This window comes from Equus przewalskii, chromosome 2, assembly GCF_037783145.1.
Source record: "Equus przewalskii isolate Varuska chromosome 2, EquPr2, whole genome shotgun sequence".
NCBI lineage: Eukaryota > Metazoa > Chordata > Mammalia > Perissodactyla > Equidae > Equus > Equus przewalskii.
Window position 1 is genome coordinate 84,898,899 of NC_091832.1, and position 16,337 is coordinate 84,915,235.

General features: G+C 42.6%; 1 protein-coding gene across 7 annotated transcripts in view; it reads left to right on the forward strand.

The window, feature by feature from the left end:
• The window catches only part of NR3C2 (nuclear receptor subfamily 3 group C member 2), a 325,890-nt gene extending 310,392 nt beyond the window's left edge, over positions 1-15,498 (forward strand). For all 7 annotated transcript variants that reach the window (XM_070611634.1, XM_008513775.2, XM_070611631.1 and 4 more), the window contains exon 9: positions 12,774-15,498. In XM_070611634.1, coding sequence (XP_070467735.1) covers positions 12,774-12,929 — 156 coding nt within the window. In that variant the 3' untranslated portion in view covers positions 12,930-15,498. The remainder of the gene's footprint in view (positions 1-12,773) is intronic.
• The last annotated feature ends 839 nt before the right edge of the window (positions 15,499-16,337 follow it).

Genomic DNA, 16,337 nt, shown 5'->3' on the forward strand with positions numbered 1-16,337 from the left:
CGAAGAAGATACAAAGAAATGGAAAGATATTCCGCGCTCTTGGATTGGAAGGATTAACATCGTTAAAATGTCCATACTTCCTAAAGCAATGTATAGATTCCACACAATCCCTTTCAAAGTTCCAACAACATTTTTTACAGAAATAGAACAAAGAATCCTAAAATTTATATGGAACAACAGAAGACCCCGAATAGCCAAAGTATTCCTGAGAAAAAAGAACAAAGCTGGAGATATCACACTCCCCGATTTCAAATTATACTACAAAGCCATAGTAACCAAAACAGCATGGTACTGGCACAAAAACAGACACACAGATCAATGGAACAAAATTGAGAGCCCAGAAGTAAACCCACACGTTTATGGACAGCTAATATTCAACAAGGGAGCCAAGAGCATATATGGAGAAAGGAGAGTCTCTTCAATAAATGGTGTTGGGAAAACTGGACAGCCACATGCAAAAGAATGAAAGTAGACCATTCCCTTACACCATGCACAAAAATCAACTCGAGATGGATTAAAGACTTGAATGTAAGACCTGAAACCATGAAACTTCTAGAAGAAAACATAGGCAGTATGCTCTATGACATTGGTCTGAGCAGCATATTTTCAAGTCCCATGTCTGACCAGGCAAGGAAACAAAAGAAAAAATGAACAAATGGGACTACATCAAACTAAAAAGCTTCTGCACAGCAATGGATTTTTTTTAATTGAGATGTATGAGTTCTTTATATATTTTGGATATCAAACCCTTATCCAATATATGGTTTGCAAATACTTTCTCTCATTCTATAGGTTCGTTTTCATTTTTTGATTGTTTCTTTTGCTGTGCAGAAGCTTTGTAGCTTGATATAGTCACACTTGTTGAATGTTGCTTTTATTGCTTGTGCTTTTGTTATCATATCCAAAAAATCATTGCCCAGGAGCTTCTTTCCTGTTTTCTTCTAGGAGTTTTATGGTATCAGGTTTTATGTTTAAGTCTTTAATCCATTTCGAGTTAATGTTTGTGCATGTGTAAGATAGGGGTCCACTTTCATTCTTCTGCATGTGGTTATCTAGTTTTCCCAACACCATTTGTTAAAGAGACTGTCTTTTCCCATTGAGTGTTCTTGGCTCCCTTGTCAGCTATTAGTTGATTGTAAATGCAGGGGTTTATTTCTGGGCTCTCTTTCAGTTCCATTGGTCTGTGTGTCTACTTATATGCCAATACCAAAATGTTTCAATTACTATAGCTTTGTTGTATAGTTTGAAATCAGGAAGCATGATGCCTACAACTTTGTTCTTCTTTCTCAGGATTGCTTTGTATTCAAAGTCTTTTGTGATTTCATACAAATTTTAGGATTTTTTTCCATGTCTATGAAAAATTCCATTGGAATTTTGATAGGGATTGTGTTGAATCTATAGATGGTTTTGGGTAGTATGGACATTTTGACAATATTAAGTCTTCTGACTCATGAACATGAGATATCTTTCCATTTGTTTGTGAAGTCTTGTCATTTTCATTGTACTGATCTTTCACTTCCTTGGTTAAATTTATTCCTAATTATTTTATTGTTTTGATGCTATCATGAATGGGATTTTTTTTTTAATTTCTTTTTCGGATGTTTCATTGTTAGTGTATGGAAACAGAACTGATTTCTATATGTTGATTTTGTATCCTGTAACTTTACTGAATTTGTTAATTACTTCCGACAGTTTTGGGATTGAGTCTTTAGGGTTTTTTATATATCAGATCGTACCATCTGCAATTAATGACAATTTTACTTCTTTCTGATTTGGATGCCTTTTATTTCTTTGTCTCTCTGGCTAGGACTTTCAGTACTATATTAAATAAAAGTGGTAAGAGTGAGCACCCTCTCTTGCTCCTGATATTGGAGTAAAAGCTTTCAATTTTTCTCTACTGAGTATAATGTTAGCTGTAGGTTTGTCATATATAGCCTTTATTATGTTGAGGTACATTCCTTCTATATTCAATTTATTAAGAGTTTTTATCATGAAAGGATGTATTTTGTAAATGCTTTCTCTGCATCTGTTGCGAAGATCATATGATTTTTATCTTTCATCCTATTAATATAATGTATCACATTTATTGATTTGCATATATTGAACCATCCTTGCATCCCAGGGATAAATCCCACTTGTCATGGTGTATAATGCTTTCAATGTGTTGTTCAAGTTGGTTTGCTAGTATTTTGTTGAGAATTTTTACATCTATATCTATCAGGGATATTGGTCTGTTGTTTTCTTTTCCTGTAGTCTTTCCCTGGCTTTGGTATTGGGGTAATTGTGGCCTCATAAAATGGGTTTGGAAGTGTTTCTTCTTCTTCAATTTTTGTGAAGAGTTTGAGAAGGATTAATGTTAACTCTTCTTTAAATATTTGGTAGAATTCACCACTGAAGCCATCTAGTCCTAGGGTTTTCTGTGTTGGGAGGTTTTTGACTACTGATTCAATCTCCTTACTTGTTATCGATCGTTCGCATTTTCTTTTTCTTCCTGATTCAGTCAAAGCAGGTTGTATGTTTCTAGGAATTTATCCATTTCTTCTAGGTTATCCAATTTGTTAGCATATAATTGTACATAGTACTCTCTTATCTTTTGTATTTCTGTGGTATCAATTGTAATGTCTCCTCTTTCATTTCTGGTTTTATTTATTTGAGTCTTCTCTCTTTTTTTCTTAGTCTAGCTAAACGTTTGACAATTTTGTTTATCTTTTCAAAAAACCAGCTTAGTTTCATTGATTTTTTTCCCATTGTTTTTCTGATCTCTATTTCATTTATTTCCACCCTGATCTTTGTTGTTTCCTTTCGTCTGCTAACTTTGGGCCTAGCTTGTTGTTCTTTTTTCTAGTTCCTTGAGGTGTAAAGCTAGGTTGTTTCAGATCTTTCTATTTTCTTAACATAGGCATTTATCACCATAAATTTCCCTCTCAAAACTGCTGTTGCAGCATCCCTTAGGTTTGAGTATGTTGTGTTTCCATTTTCATTTGTTTCAAGATATTTTTTTATTTCCCTTTTAATTTCTTCTTTGACGCATTGGTTGTTCAGGAGTATGTTGTTTAATTTCCACATATTTGTAGATTTTCCAGCTTTCCTCTTGTTGATTTCTAGTTTCATACCATAGTGTTCAGAAAAAATACTTGGTATGATTTCAGTCTTCTTAAATTTGCTAAGACTTGGTTTGTATTCTATCATATGGTCTATCAAGAAAAATGCATATTCTGCTTCTATTGGATAGAATATTCTATACATGTCTGTTAGGTACATTTGGCCTAATGTGTGGTTCAAGTCCATGTTTCTTTGTTGATTTTCTGTCTGGATGATCTTTCCATTGCCGAAAGTGGTGTATTGAGATCCCGTACTATTTTGTATTGTTGTCTATTTTCCGCTTCAGAGCTGTTAGTATTTGCTTAATATGTTTAGTGCTCCAATGTTAAATGCAGATATATGTACAATAGTTATATTCTTCTTAAGCAACTCTCCCTTTTATCATTATATATTGACTTGCTTTGTCTCTTGTTACTGTTTTTGGTTTAAGTCTATTTTGTCTGATATAAGAAGTATAGTTACCCCCACTTTCTTTTGGTTTTCACTTGCATGGAATGTCTTTTCCCATCCCTTCACTCTGACCTTATGTGTATCCTTAAAGCTGATGTGAGTCTCTTGTAGGTAGCATATAATTGGGCCTCGTTTCTTAATCCATCCAGCCACTCTGTGCCTTTGATGGTGAATTCAGTGCATTTACATTTAGAGTTATAATACCATTTTATTCATTGTTTTCTGGTTGTTTTATATTTCCATTGTTTCTTTTCCCTCTGTTTCTGCTTACCTTTTGTAAATCAGTGATTTTCCATGGAGGTATACTCTGTTTCCCTTTTCTTTATCTTTTGTGCATCTTCTCTAGGTTTTTGCTTTGTGGTTACCATGAGGCTTCCATAAGACATCTCATAGATAAAACAGTATATTTTAAGCTCGTAGCAACTTAACTTCACTCGTCTACAAAAGCTTCACCGTTTTATTCCCCCCTTTTATATTTTTGATGTCATTAATTTCTTAACAAATTACAGTAGCTAAAATTATTCTTAATACTATTTTCCTTTGAGCCTTATACTATAGTTAGGTGGTTCACACACTGTCCTATTACAGAATTAGGACTTTCTAAGCCTGACTGTGTGTTTACCTTTATCAGTACATTGTGTACTTTCGTATGTTTGCATGTCACTGATTAGCATCTGTTCATTTCAGCCTGAAGAACTCCTTTCAGCATTTCTTGCAAAGCAGATCTAGTGGCAATGAACTCCTTCAGCTTTTGTTTGTCTAGGAAAGTCTTTTTCTCCTTCATATCTGAAGGATAACTTTGCCAGGTAGAGTATTCTTGCCTGGCAATTCTTTCCTTTCAACACTTTGAGTATGTCATTTCACTCCCTCCTGGCCTGTAGGGTTTCTGCTGAGAAATCCGCTGATAGCCTAATGGGGGTTCCTTTGTAGGTTACAATCTTTTTTTCCACTGGCTGTTTTTAAAATTCTTTATCTTTGATTTTTGATAGTTTCATTATAGTGTGTCTTGGGAAGGTCTTTTTGCATTGAGATGATAGGATGATCTATTAGCTTGGTGAACTTGGATGTCCAGTTCTCTCCCCAGGTTTGGAATTTAATTAAACTTTCTGCTCCATTCCCCCTTTTTTCTCTTTCTGGAACCCTTATTTTTCTAATATTAGTTCTTTTGATAGAATCCCTTATATTACAGAGGTTTTCCACACTGTTTTTCGTTCTTTTTCCTTTGGTGTCGTCTAACTGGGTTATTTCAAAATCCTCTAACTCACTTATTCTGTCTTCCATTTGTTCTGCTCTACTGCAGATGCTCTCTATTGTGTTTTTCATTTTATTCATCAAGCTCCTCAGGTCCAGAATTCCTGCTTGGTTCTTTATAGGGATTTTTCTCTTTGGTAAATATTTCATTTTTAACCTGTGTATTTTTTAATTGTCTTTTGGAATTTTCCTGTAGCTCATTGAGTTTCTTCAAAGTAGCTATTTTGAATTCTTTATTAGCTAGATCACAAAATTCCATCCCTTTGAGCTTGGTTATTGGAGAATTGTTATCTTTTGGTGATGGTGTGTTTGATTTTTTCATGTTCCTTGTGGTTGTGCATTGCTTTTTTCACATCTAAAGGAGAAGATATAATTTAATAATTTAAGCAGACTTAAATCTTTGCTAGTTGCCCTCCAATGGTGTATTCTGTTCATTGGCACTCTTATTTTCTGGAGTTTTCTCTGCCTTTGTGGGTACACCTGTTCCACTCTTTTTGCTGCCTCTTGTGGCAGAATTCTTAAGCTTTTATGTCTTCTCTGGTTCTTACAACCTACTAGCTAGCCACTGGAAATCTCTCCTTTGTTTTGCAGAAGGGTGGCGCTATAGCTCAGCTTTGTGGTTTTTCCATTGCCCATAGATCCTGGCCTGTTTTCTGAGCATACTTCCTGTCTACTGGAGCTCACTCTTGCCACCCATCTCAGGAGTGTGCACAAGGACCCAGCCAGAGAATGGAGGGAGGTATGAGTTTAGCACTTGGGGTGTTGGGGGTGCCAGAGAACAGCTAGGGAGATCCCCAGGTGTGGTACTCCCAGAGGCTCATGGGTGGACTTCATACTGAGCACAGTCAGCAAGAACTGTGTGCCTTTAAAGCCCTTTGATATTCTTTTCTGCCTCTTTCCCAATCTCCTCTCTTCTCCCAGTCACAGAGGTCCCACCTCAGTACTCTGGCTGCTACTGGAGAGATACAGGTTTCTCCAGCTGTATCCCACACCACTGGAGTAGCTGGACACTCACTCTCCACTCTCCTTTTCCTCTGCAGGAGAGGTTGGGGCCACCTGATAGTTCAGCCCCATGCAGTGTTGACTTGGCAGGGGCTAGGACAACAGCACTAGTAAAGTTCTTTCCATCTCCAATGTGTCCAAACTCGTTTGGTTTTTTCGCTCCAGTGGCATGCTGGAATCTCCCCTTGGGAAGACTGGACTTGTGCAGTTTCTCTCTTGTCTGTGGGTATCTGCCCAGCTCACCACTCTTCTGCAGCATGAGAGGTGGGGGTAGGTTTGCTGTTCGCCTGGTTCCACAGCCTGCACCCAGGTCTGTCTGCCTATGATTGGATGCACAGGTGGGCGAGACTCCTCCCAACTCCCTTGGCATGTAGTGCTGGATCTCACAGCTCCCACAAAGGTGCTTTTGTTTGTGGATGGGTGACTAATTCTTTGTTGATAAATGGGGACAAAAAGAAGTAACTGTCCTATGCCACCATGATACTGATGTAACTCCCTGATGGTATCTTTTGATACTTTTCCTCTTGGTCACATCTTGGAGGCCCTCAAGACTCTCCTAAACTCTGCCTCTAGGAGAGCCTGCCAGGAGCACTCAGTGGGGTAGTAGCACTGTGGGGCCTGGTTTCCAAAGGGAATCCGCAAGTAAATAGTGGTCTAACTTTGTTGTTAAAGGGTGTGTTTTCTTCTGAGTGTAGAAACAAATGCTACTAAATTTGGGGGGCTTTTGTTACTTTGCACTTTGTTGAGACATCACCAGCCAGAGAGAAGCAGTCCTGCACAGTCGCAGGACTCTCACCTGTGCTCACACAGGCATCTTCCAGGTTGGCCTGCGCTGGTGGAGATTGGGGATTTTGAATGAAGCCCAGACTCCTTATATCATCACTGTGTGTCATTTCCAGTGTTCACAAGGCTATTGCCGGAACACCTGGAGTAAATAATTGCTGGCCATTTCTGTCTATTACTATTACAGTATTTAGAATTGAAGCTGTATATCCTTTGCCCCTAACCCTATCAGTATAACTGGCTAAAATTCTGGTCTTTGAAAATAAAGCTTCAGACCTGCTCCCAATGGTCATTTCAGGCAAAAGCTCGATCTTAATTAGGTGAAAGTTCTGGAGTCGGCAGATTAACTTATGACAAATGAACATGCTGTTGAAAACACGTGGGACCCTATTTCAGAGGCTGTGATCATTCAGGTGCTCCGTCACCACTTCCTGATTGTGCGACCTTAGAACAGCAGCACCACACCCTCCCTACATGGCACCCCAAGAGAGACCATTGCTCACGGTGGGAGCCTGCACAGGAGCAACCACTGGCTCAGTAGAGGGAGTAGGGAAAAGGCAGTAAATAGAGCTTGATGGCTTTACTTTTTGTAGCAAGCAAAGTGCCATCCGTTGCCCTGTGACCATCCATAGGCTCCTCTGCAGCCCTGGCAGCTGTGGCCCGTTGGGCTGGATAAATCGTGCTGAGCTTCAAGCTAAACTTCTGTGACCCCAACAGATGCATTTTGTACAGAATGAAAAGTCAACGCACAGGACTTTCTCTGATTCCTAATAATGTGGGACTCTTATTACTGATTATAATTAGGGTTCTTGCCACACCATGTAGCCTGGTTTATTTACCAGGAAGGGCCGGTGAGAATCAACATGGAGGTGGCAGGCCCAGCCCGGTCATTGGTCTCATTGTAATTAAGGCATTCGTGCTGACAGGCCAACAGGGTAGAGCTTTTATCTCTGTAGCTGCGACCACCCTCCCCACACCCGTCCCTCTAACCACAGTGAGCAGTGATTGGGGCTCATGGTGCCCATGGCGTGGCGTGCATACGAAGTCATGTTAACACCCAGCATAAACAAGCCAAAGGAAATCAGAATCAATGAGAAAGGTGAAGGGGGTTAGTATTGTATACTCAGTTCTGCATTGTTACCTAGCGCCACTAAAATGAAGATGCCCATTTAAATTACCCAGTTTGTGTTTTGTTTCATTTTGATTAAAACTAGCAACACACTGCCCTAAAAAATATACTTTTGAAATAAGTATTCCTAAGCAATTTAGAGCTTGGAAGAAGTCAGAGAAACACTGGAATGAGGACCTGAGCCCCTTTAGCCCTCAGTGCCTCACCAGGGCTGCATGGAAGTAACATGGAGGGGCCACTCCTGGATGCCAGGGGGCTGCGGAGGGGGTTCCTGCCTTCAAGGAGCTTGCAGGCCGCTTAAGGAGCTGCAAATGTGAAAAGTTACACCCCTAAGAGATGTGAACCACAGTCCAAAAGAGGAAGTAGTGTGACCTGGCTCCTGGCTAGTTGTCAAGTAAACTGGAAAGACCAAGGTGGCATCTGTGAGTTCAGAGAAGAGGAAGATTCCTTCAGGCCGGGAAGGGATCCATGAAAGAAAGAGCCTGGGAAACAAGCAGAAGCAGCCAATACTTAACATCATTTGAAGAGAGAGTGACATTTTTGAAAAATCCTTCCATGGCAAGTAATTGTCCAAGGAAGCTACTGAATTTTCCCTGGGGAGTATCCACACAGTCATCCTGAAGTGATTTCCTTTGAAAGGTGGCCTGTGAGGTGCTCTGGCTTTTCCCCCCCTCACACCAGAACTGGCAGGCCCTGATGAACTCAGCTCTTCCCTGATGGTTTCTGGTGTCATTTAGTGATGGTCAGCCACCATCCGGTGCCACCTTCCAGGCTGTGACTGCAGCCGGCCCTGCCTCCACTGACTCTGTACCTGGGCCAGCTGCCAGTCCTGCCTGAGATGGGGTTGGGCACTGCGTCTGGGGAGGGCATATGCATTCTATGTGCTTGTACCCTTGTTTCCTGGCTTCTCTGGGCTCAGGCAGGGTCCCTGCTGGCTGTGTTCCTTGGCATGTCCCTCTGAATTGCAATGGGGTGACACTCAGGAGATGCCCATGCATGTGTGTAGCGTGACCGTTGGATCCATCGCCATGATACAGCAGTTTGGCTTAAGAACTAGTGTCCATTCTGGCTGGTCCATGTCCCTGCCGACTCAGGTGTTCATTATGTGACTCTCACCCAGCTCTCAGGGCCTGGTCCCCACCTCTTCATGCTCTGACCACCTGCAGTGTCACCCTTCCTGTGCTCGTGTTTTCCAGTAGGGGTGGCACCCTTGTACCGCAGCAACAGCCCACCTCAAACTTCTGCTAAGGGCCAGGGCTCCAGGAGTCCCGTCCTGAAGGCCCCTGATACACTGGCCACGACAGGCCAGGGTTATGAAGGGTCGTGGGAGGGCTCTGTGCATCAGTGAGCACTTGATGGGCAGAACCTGCATCCTGAACCAGACCGGCACGTGTTCTCCTCACTCAGTAACTGGGGGCACCTGGCTTCGATTCTCACAGATGATCCCTGACCTCACCAACTGCAGTCACTGGCTCAGGACCCGCTGGCTGGAGTCCTGCAGAGGTTTTCAGCCTTGTCCCAGGGCAGGGAGGCCCAGCAGGCTTCTGAAGCAGCCAGCACCTTCTCATAGCTGCTGAGGCCCCCTGAGCTCCCAGCCCCAAGGGCATCCTGGCCACCCAAGAGGAAGGAGCAAGCCCTTTCCTTAGAATGAGTAGTGGTGGTGGTGGTTTCCTTTGAGATGTGTGCAGGGTCAGGTGCTCAGCCTGGGGATGCCAGGCTGACCCCACATCCTCCAGTAGGGCCTCCATCCCTCTGCAGCTGGCTGAGGCATTTCCTGTAAACAGAAGCCCGGGTATCAGCTCATGACTGAAAATGAGCTGCTTTCTCAGTCTATGAAACATGGAACAGAGGTGGGCGGGAAATGCCAGCCCCAGGTTAATGTGCATGGTTAGTGAGTAGTGTCTGGGACACTTGTCCCCAAGCAACCTGCGAGGAAAAACAGCCGAGCCCCCAGTCTCTCTTCATTCTGCTCTGTTTTCTCAGCATCTCCTAGGTGATGCTCGGTGCTGAGAACACATTTATGCGGGTGCTACAGATAGGGACAGAAGCACTGAGAAGGCCTGGAACTGTCCCCATTAACAGGTTCACAGAGGTGCTCCGGGGCATTCTGCCTTATGTTCAAGAGCTGATTTACTCTGCTCCTTATCTCCTATTGCATAGATGAATCGGCATTGCGGTGGCCTGTTTACAACTAGAACCCCTAAATGGCCCTGGCCCTTCCAGGTAACTGGTTTCAGATGTCAGTCGGTTGGCTGATAGGCGCCACCTCATGAACTTCCCAGTGCTCTGAACCCGCCAAGTGACCCCACACTTGCTCCGATCCATGCCCTGATGGTCGCATGGCTCAGCCTCACCTCCTCCGGTCACCTGCCAAGGCCACTTTTTCACTCTGACCACCCTTCCCAAAGCAGTACCTCCTCCGTCCGCTGTCGGCTCCCAGCGCCGTCAGCACCTGACTGACTGTGTCGTTGCCTCTCAGTAGAACAAAACGTAGACTCCCTGAGAGCAGGGCCTCGTGTTGCCCGCACTTTCCTGGCGCCTGGGCCAGAGCAGGTGCTCAGGAACCTGGATGGAGGGAGGAGGAGGATGAGTCCTGGAGAAAGACCTTGGCCCTCCCCAAACCCCCTGTGGCCTGAGGACAGGAAGCCTTCCTCTCTGCACATGAATAAGGCCCAACCCCAGAGCTGTGAAAGGTGTGGCTGCCAAGCAGAGTTGGCCTAGTAGGGGCCGATATTGCCCAGAAACTGAGAGGTCTGCCCTTGAGTTAAAATTTACAAGGAAAAACCATCCTCCTTCACAGCCCTGCAGGCACCCACACGGAGGGACCTCGGGGAGAGGCTGGATCAGGGTGAACTCGAATCTGTCCTGAAGCCGCAGCAGGTGCGCAGGGCTCTGCTGTGACCCACTGAAAGGCCTGCCCCGCAGTCTGCACTGCCGACTCCTTTGTGGCACCACATCTGGGGAGCGGGGCCTAGCGGGGCTTTTAGCTTTCACAGCCACCAGCCTGCCACCAAGAAAACAGTAAAGACACTTGCCGGCCCAATTCTCTTTTAAGAATCTCTTCCCTGGAAAGGCAAAGAACAAAGTTCTCCTGTCCTTCATTTTGTAGAAGGGGGCACCCAAGGACCAAGTTACACAAAGATGACTGAGATACTGTTACTACCCCCATTTCACAGATGTGAAAACTGAGGCATGGCATTCACAAAGCAAGCACGTGTGTGTGAGCATGCCCAGAGTGGATGGCGATTTGGGTTGTTTCCCAGCTTATTTGACCCCAACATCATGTGGGTGCAGAATACTTATTAAATCTCAGAGTCCTTGGAACCTTAGGGAAATATCGCTCTGCCAACGGAGGGCATACGCAGGCACAAAGAGAACACGAGATATTTTTCCTGATGAGATTTACTTGATTCCTGGTTTGTACTGAAGGCCTTTACCACACAGTTATTTACTACCCGACTCAATTTAAACTTGCTAATTGAGTTAAAAAATCCTGAGGGGGAGAGTTTTATAGATGTATTTTCACTGGAATCACTTTATTAAGACTATAAAGTTATTTTATGACATGTAATATTAATATAGTCTGCTTTAATACAGTGGGAAATGACCAAAAGTCCTTTTTCCATAATGGGATATGGAATTAAGAAAAATTAGAATGTATTTTTCTGATTTGAAATTATACCCCTAGTAAATAAAGTAGCAACCAGTATTGCCACACTGCGTTTGTGGGTGGTGGTTTTTTTTTTAACTTACAGAATTGGGAGTGGTTCCTATCCAGAAAGAAGAGAAAGGTCCTTGGGTCACAGAGAAGGGAAAATGGCTGGACAGGCGAGAAGACATAAACGTTGATGCTTTCACTCTCTCTCTCCAAATCAGCCTGAAATAGAAAGTGGCTGAGACTAGATGAATGGATAAAGAAGATGTCGTATATACACACACAATGGAATATTATTCAGCCATGAGAAAGAAGGAAATCCTGCCATTTACAACAAATGGATGGACCTTGAGGGCGTTATGCTAAGTGAAATAAGTCAGACAGAGAAAGACAAATACTGTACGATATCATTTATATGTGGAATCTAAAAAAGCTAAACTCATAGAAACGGAGAATGGGATGGTGGTTACCAGAGGCTAGAGAGTGGGGGAAATGGGGAGATGTTGGTTAAAGGATATCAACTTGCAGTTATAAGAGGAATAAGTTCTGGGAATGTGATGTACAGCATGGTGATTATAGTTAATACTGTATTATATACTTGAAAGTTGCTAAGTGAGTAGATTTTAAATATTCTCACCACAAAAAGGAAATGGTAATTATGTGATAGGATGGAGGTGTTTGCTAATCATTTTGTGGTGTATGTGTATCAGATCAACCCATTGTACACCTTAAACTTATACAAAGTCATATGTCAGTTATATCTCAATGAAGCGGGGGTGGCAGGGGAGTAGCTGAGAAGTCTCAGCCATGCCCCTAGCTCAGGGCTGGATGCCTGAAGGAAGGTGGCAGGATGAGAGCCAGGGGGCTGCCAGGGGAAGTACTGGCTGCCCCCATGGCCACAGCTCCATTGGCAGGGCCTAGAGGGGGCCTGGCACCTGCCAGCAACAGTGCTCAATCCTGCCCTCACTCTCCTGGACATCTGCCACCAGGGCCCTGAGCAAGCACCTGCCCCTCCACCTCCAGCCCACCTTCCAGCCTGGGGAAGGCCCATCGCCAGTGTCCAAAGATAAACCCATGTGCCTGCCCCTCCCAGCTCACACATTTGGAAATGAGAATTTGATGAGAGCAGCTCAGTCACCTAGCCACTGTGAACTGTGTGACTGTGTCCCTGTTGTTGCTGATACACTCAGTCCTGGACAGTTACACAGCTCTTTGCTGTTTGTGTTGCATGAAGGACCTTTTACATGACAGGTACCATGATCACCCTTCTTCCTCCACCAAGACAGATGGTTTCCTGGTCAGACCTCTGAATGTTGCTCTTTTGAGTTTCCACCAGAGGGATCCAGGGACAGGGATGGCAATAAGGCCTCCATATCACGTCCCCTCTCTTCTGTGTTGCAGCTGGTGAGTGACCTGTTGGAATTTTGCTTCTATACCTTCCGAGAGTCCCAGGCCCTGAAGGTGGAGTTCCCGGCGATGCTGGTGGAGATCATCAGCGACCAGCTGCCAAAGGTGGAGTCTGGGAACGCCAAGCCCCTTTACTTTCACAGGAAGTGACAGAAGACGTCTTACCAGGAGAACTTTGCCTTAAGTTTCCCCGTGTTATTCTGCACCCACGAAGGACCCAAGAAATCATATTTTTAACCTGTGATGGTTGATTCACACTTGTTCAGCAGTTTCTCAAGTTTAAAAAATCATGTCAAGGGTTTGGAGCCCGGAAAGCATTTTGACGTGGATTTGGCAAGACCTGAGCAGTCGAAACGATTCTTTCCCCTCCAATCCCCAGCGCTTAGAAACATGTTCCTGTTCCTCTGGATGAAAAGCCATATCTAGCGAATAACTCTCTGATTTTGATATTTTAACAGATGGAAGTTTTAACTCTGCCATGTAGTTTCTGGTATCGTTCGCTTGTTTTAAAAGGGTTCAAGGACTAACGAACTTTTTAAAGCTTACCCTTGGTTTGCACATAAAACGTATAGTCAATATGGGGCATTAATATCCTTTTATTATTTAAAAAACACAAAAACAAAAAATATATACAGATTCCTGTTGTGTAATAACGGAGCCCGTGAAGCGGAATAGCACCCTCTGCAGGTCTCTTTTTCGCCCACGTCCTTCTGCATCACTGGTATACACACCCTTTAGCGTCCATTTATTATTTAATTAGAATGGATAAGATGTTAAAACAAATGCCTTGGTTTAAATTTCTAGTATCTATTGTGTTGGCTTTACAAATAATTTTTTGCAGTCTTTTGCTGTGCTGTACATTACTGTATGTATAAATTGTGAAGGACCTGATATAAGGTATAAGGAACTTTTGTAAATGAGACACATACAAAAAAAAAACCTTTAATGGTTAATAGGATGAATGGGAAAGTATTTTTGAAAGAATTCTATTTTGCTGGAGACTATTTAAGTACTATCTTTGTCTAAACAAACAAGGTAAAATTTTTTTTTGTAAAGTGAAATGTTCTGCATGCCTAATGAACCGTTTACAGTGTATTTAAGAAAGGGAAAGCTGTGCCTTTTTTAGCTTCATATCTAATTTACCATTTTACAGTCTCTGTTGTAAATAACCACACTTAAACCTCTTTGGTTGTCTGTAAGCCTTTCTACTTTTTCTGTACTTCTGTTTTGTCCTCGGTCTCCCGCTCCGGGTGTTCGTGGGGCTTGAGCACGTTTTCCGGCTTCTGCTTCATCCTCCTTCCATCGGGGAGCAACACGCTGCGGTGTCTGCAGCTCCTTGAAGGTGTCACTCAACAGCACACATGTGCGAGAATGTCCTGGGAGTGCTGCAGCTTTAGAAAAGCTGCCTCTTTTCTTTTTTCCCTCAAGAAGCAGAGTCAGCTCTAGGAGAGCAAGTCTGGAAACGCCATGGCTCGGAGAGCACGGTTTCATCCCATTTTAGAAGATCGAATTTTCTCCTTTGGGAAAAAAATTCCATGCACTCTCTCTGTCTGTGAAAGATGAAATGTTCACTTCTGGTCTTGGAAAGGGGTTTTGCACTCCGAACTGGGCAAGGGAACACTGGGAGGTCATTGCAGGATGCACTGGGGAGATGCATATTGGCACGGTTTGGTCAGAACGGCGTGGAGACCGCACGATCATTAGAGGGTTTTTAGATTTTTAAAAGGTAGGTTTTAAAAATAAATTTTATACATAAACAAACAGTTTTGGGAAAAAAAACTACAGATCATATAAGCAAGACAGTGGCACTAAAATTTCTAATTCATTAATCTGTTGGGCACTGATGCAACTTATGGCTTTTCTCTTGCCCCAAATTGCAAACGTATATATCTTTGGGGAAACAACAGTATGATTGCACTAAATAAACTCCTTTGAATAGAGGCCAAATTAATCTTTTAAAAGTGATGATAATCATCAGGTACTCAGTGAAATCACATTATTTTCCAAAACCTAAAAGCTGGAGAAGCCCAAGGCCGGGAGAAGGCAGCGTTGGGATCAACACTTTTCTCCAGGGTTCACCATGCAGGCAACATTATCTTGTCTTTAGAAGACACCTGCCTTATGCAAGGGGAAACCTGTGAAAGCTGCATTCAGAGGGAGAGGTTTTCTTACATAATTTGCAATTTCAGGAATTTAATTTATAGGCAGATCTTTAAACACAGTCAACTTAACACGCACAGCAATATGAAAGCCACACTAGAAAGGTGATAAATACACAGCATGCAGACTGGGAGTTTCTAGAAAAGAAATGGCTTACAAGAGCAGCTTTTAGCTCAGACTTATTTTTTATGAAATTGGAATTTCGACGTAACCAGGATTGGGATGGAGACGGTCTGCATCAGCTTTTTGTATTAACAAAGTTACTGGCTCTTCGTGTGTCTCCGGGTAACTTTGCTTATTAAACAGCAAAGCCATATTCTAAATTCACTGTTGAATGCCTGTCCCAGTCCAAATTGTCTGTCTGCTCTTATTTTTGTACCATATTGCTCTTAAAAAATCTTGGTTTGGTACAATTCATAATTCACCAAAACTTCTTCATAGAATTAAAAAACACACTAAATTAGTTTAAAATGAAGCAATTTATATCTTTATGCAAAACCCTATGTCTGTCTTTGCAAAGGACTGTAAGCAGATTACAATAAATCCTTTACTTTAATCACCTGTTGTTTTGGAAACAGTTCATTTGAATGTCTGTAGGAACACCTGGATTTTGTGCCCTTATAAGTCTTGATTATATGCGCTTCTGCCTACATCCAAGATGGAGTAACAGTTTTTTTCCCCCATGTTAGAAAGAGCCCTGTGTTAACCACGTGTTATTTATACTCTTTGGGGACTGATAAGATGCCTTGTTTCTTACTGCTAATATTTGGTTCACTAAAACACCCTGTAGCAGTTTAATAACAGTTACTGCTACCAGGTAACTGCTAAACACTGTCTATCCATTTCCTCCTTTATCTTCACAACCACACGAAAGCATGTTCATTTCAGTCTTTGAGACTCACTGTGAGAGCAAGTGCCCTTCTGACAAGTTCTTCCCCTACGCAGTCTTGTCTCGCTCTCTCACCCCAGTCTTCTTGGGCTGTCAAGAAACTCAGCTGTCCATGGCCATGATGCTTCCCCCACCTCTTACAGGCTGCCTCCCTTGATTTCACTCCTTAGTATGGACCACAAAAGAGCAGTAAATAATTATCAGCTCATTTTAAAACTAAAAAACATTTATTTCCCACAAGATACGTTCAAGTACGTTTTTAACGTGTCTAACTGTGGCTCATTCAAACTGTGTGCTTTCAGAAAGAGAAGACTATTTGAGAGTTAAATTCAGCTTTGCTTTAACACAGTAGTTAGACGGGAACATAACCTAGCCTTAAACAGCACAGGAAAAATATTTTAAAAACTTTAGTCGTGTGCACAAATTTGTTTGCAAAACATCTACTATAAATGAAGGTAATTTTATATCCTAAAATTTATGCAGTTTGAGCAGGGTTTTCACAGACAGCC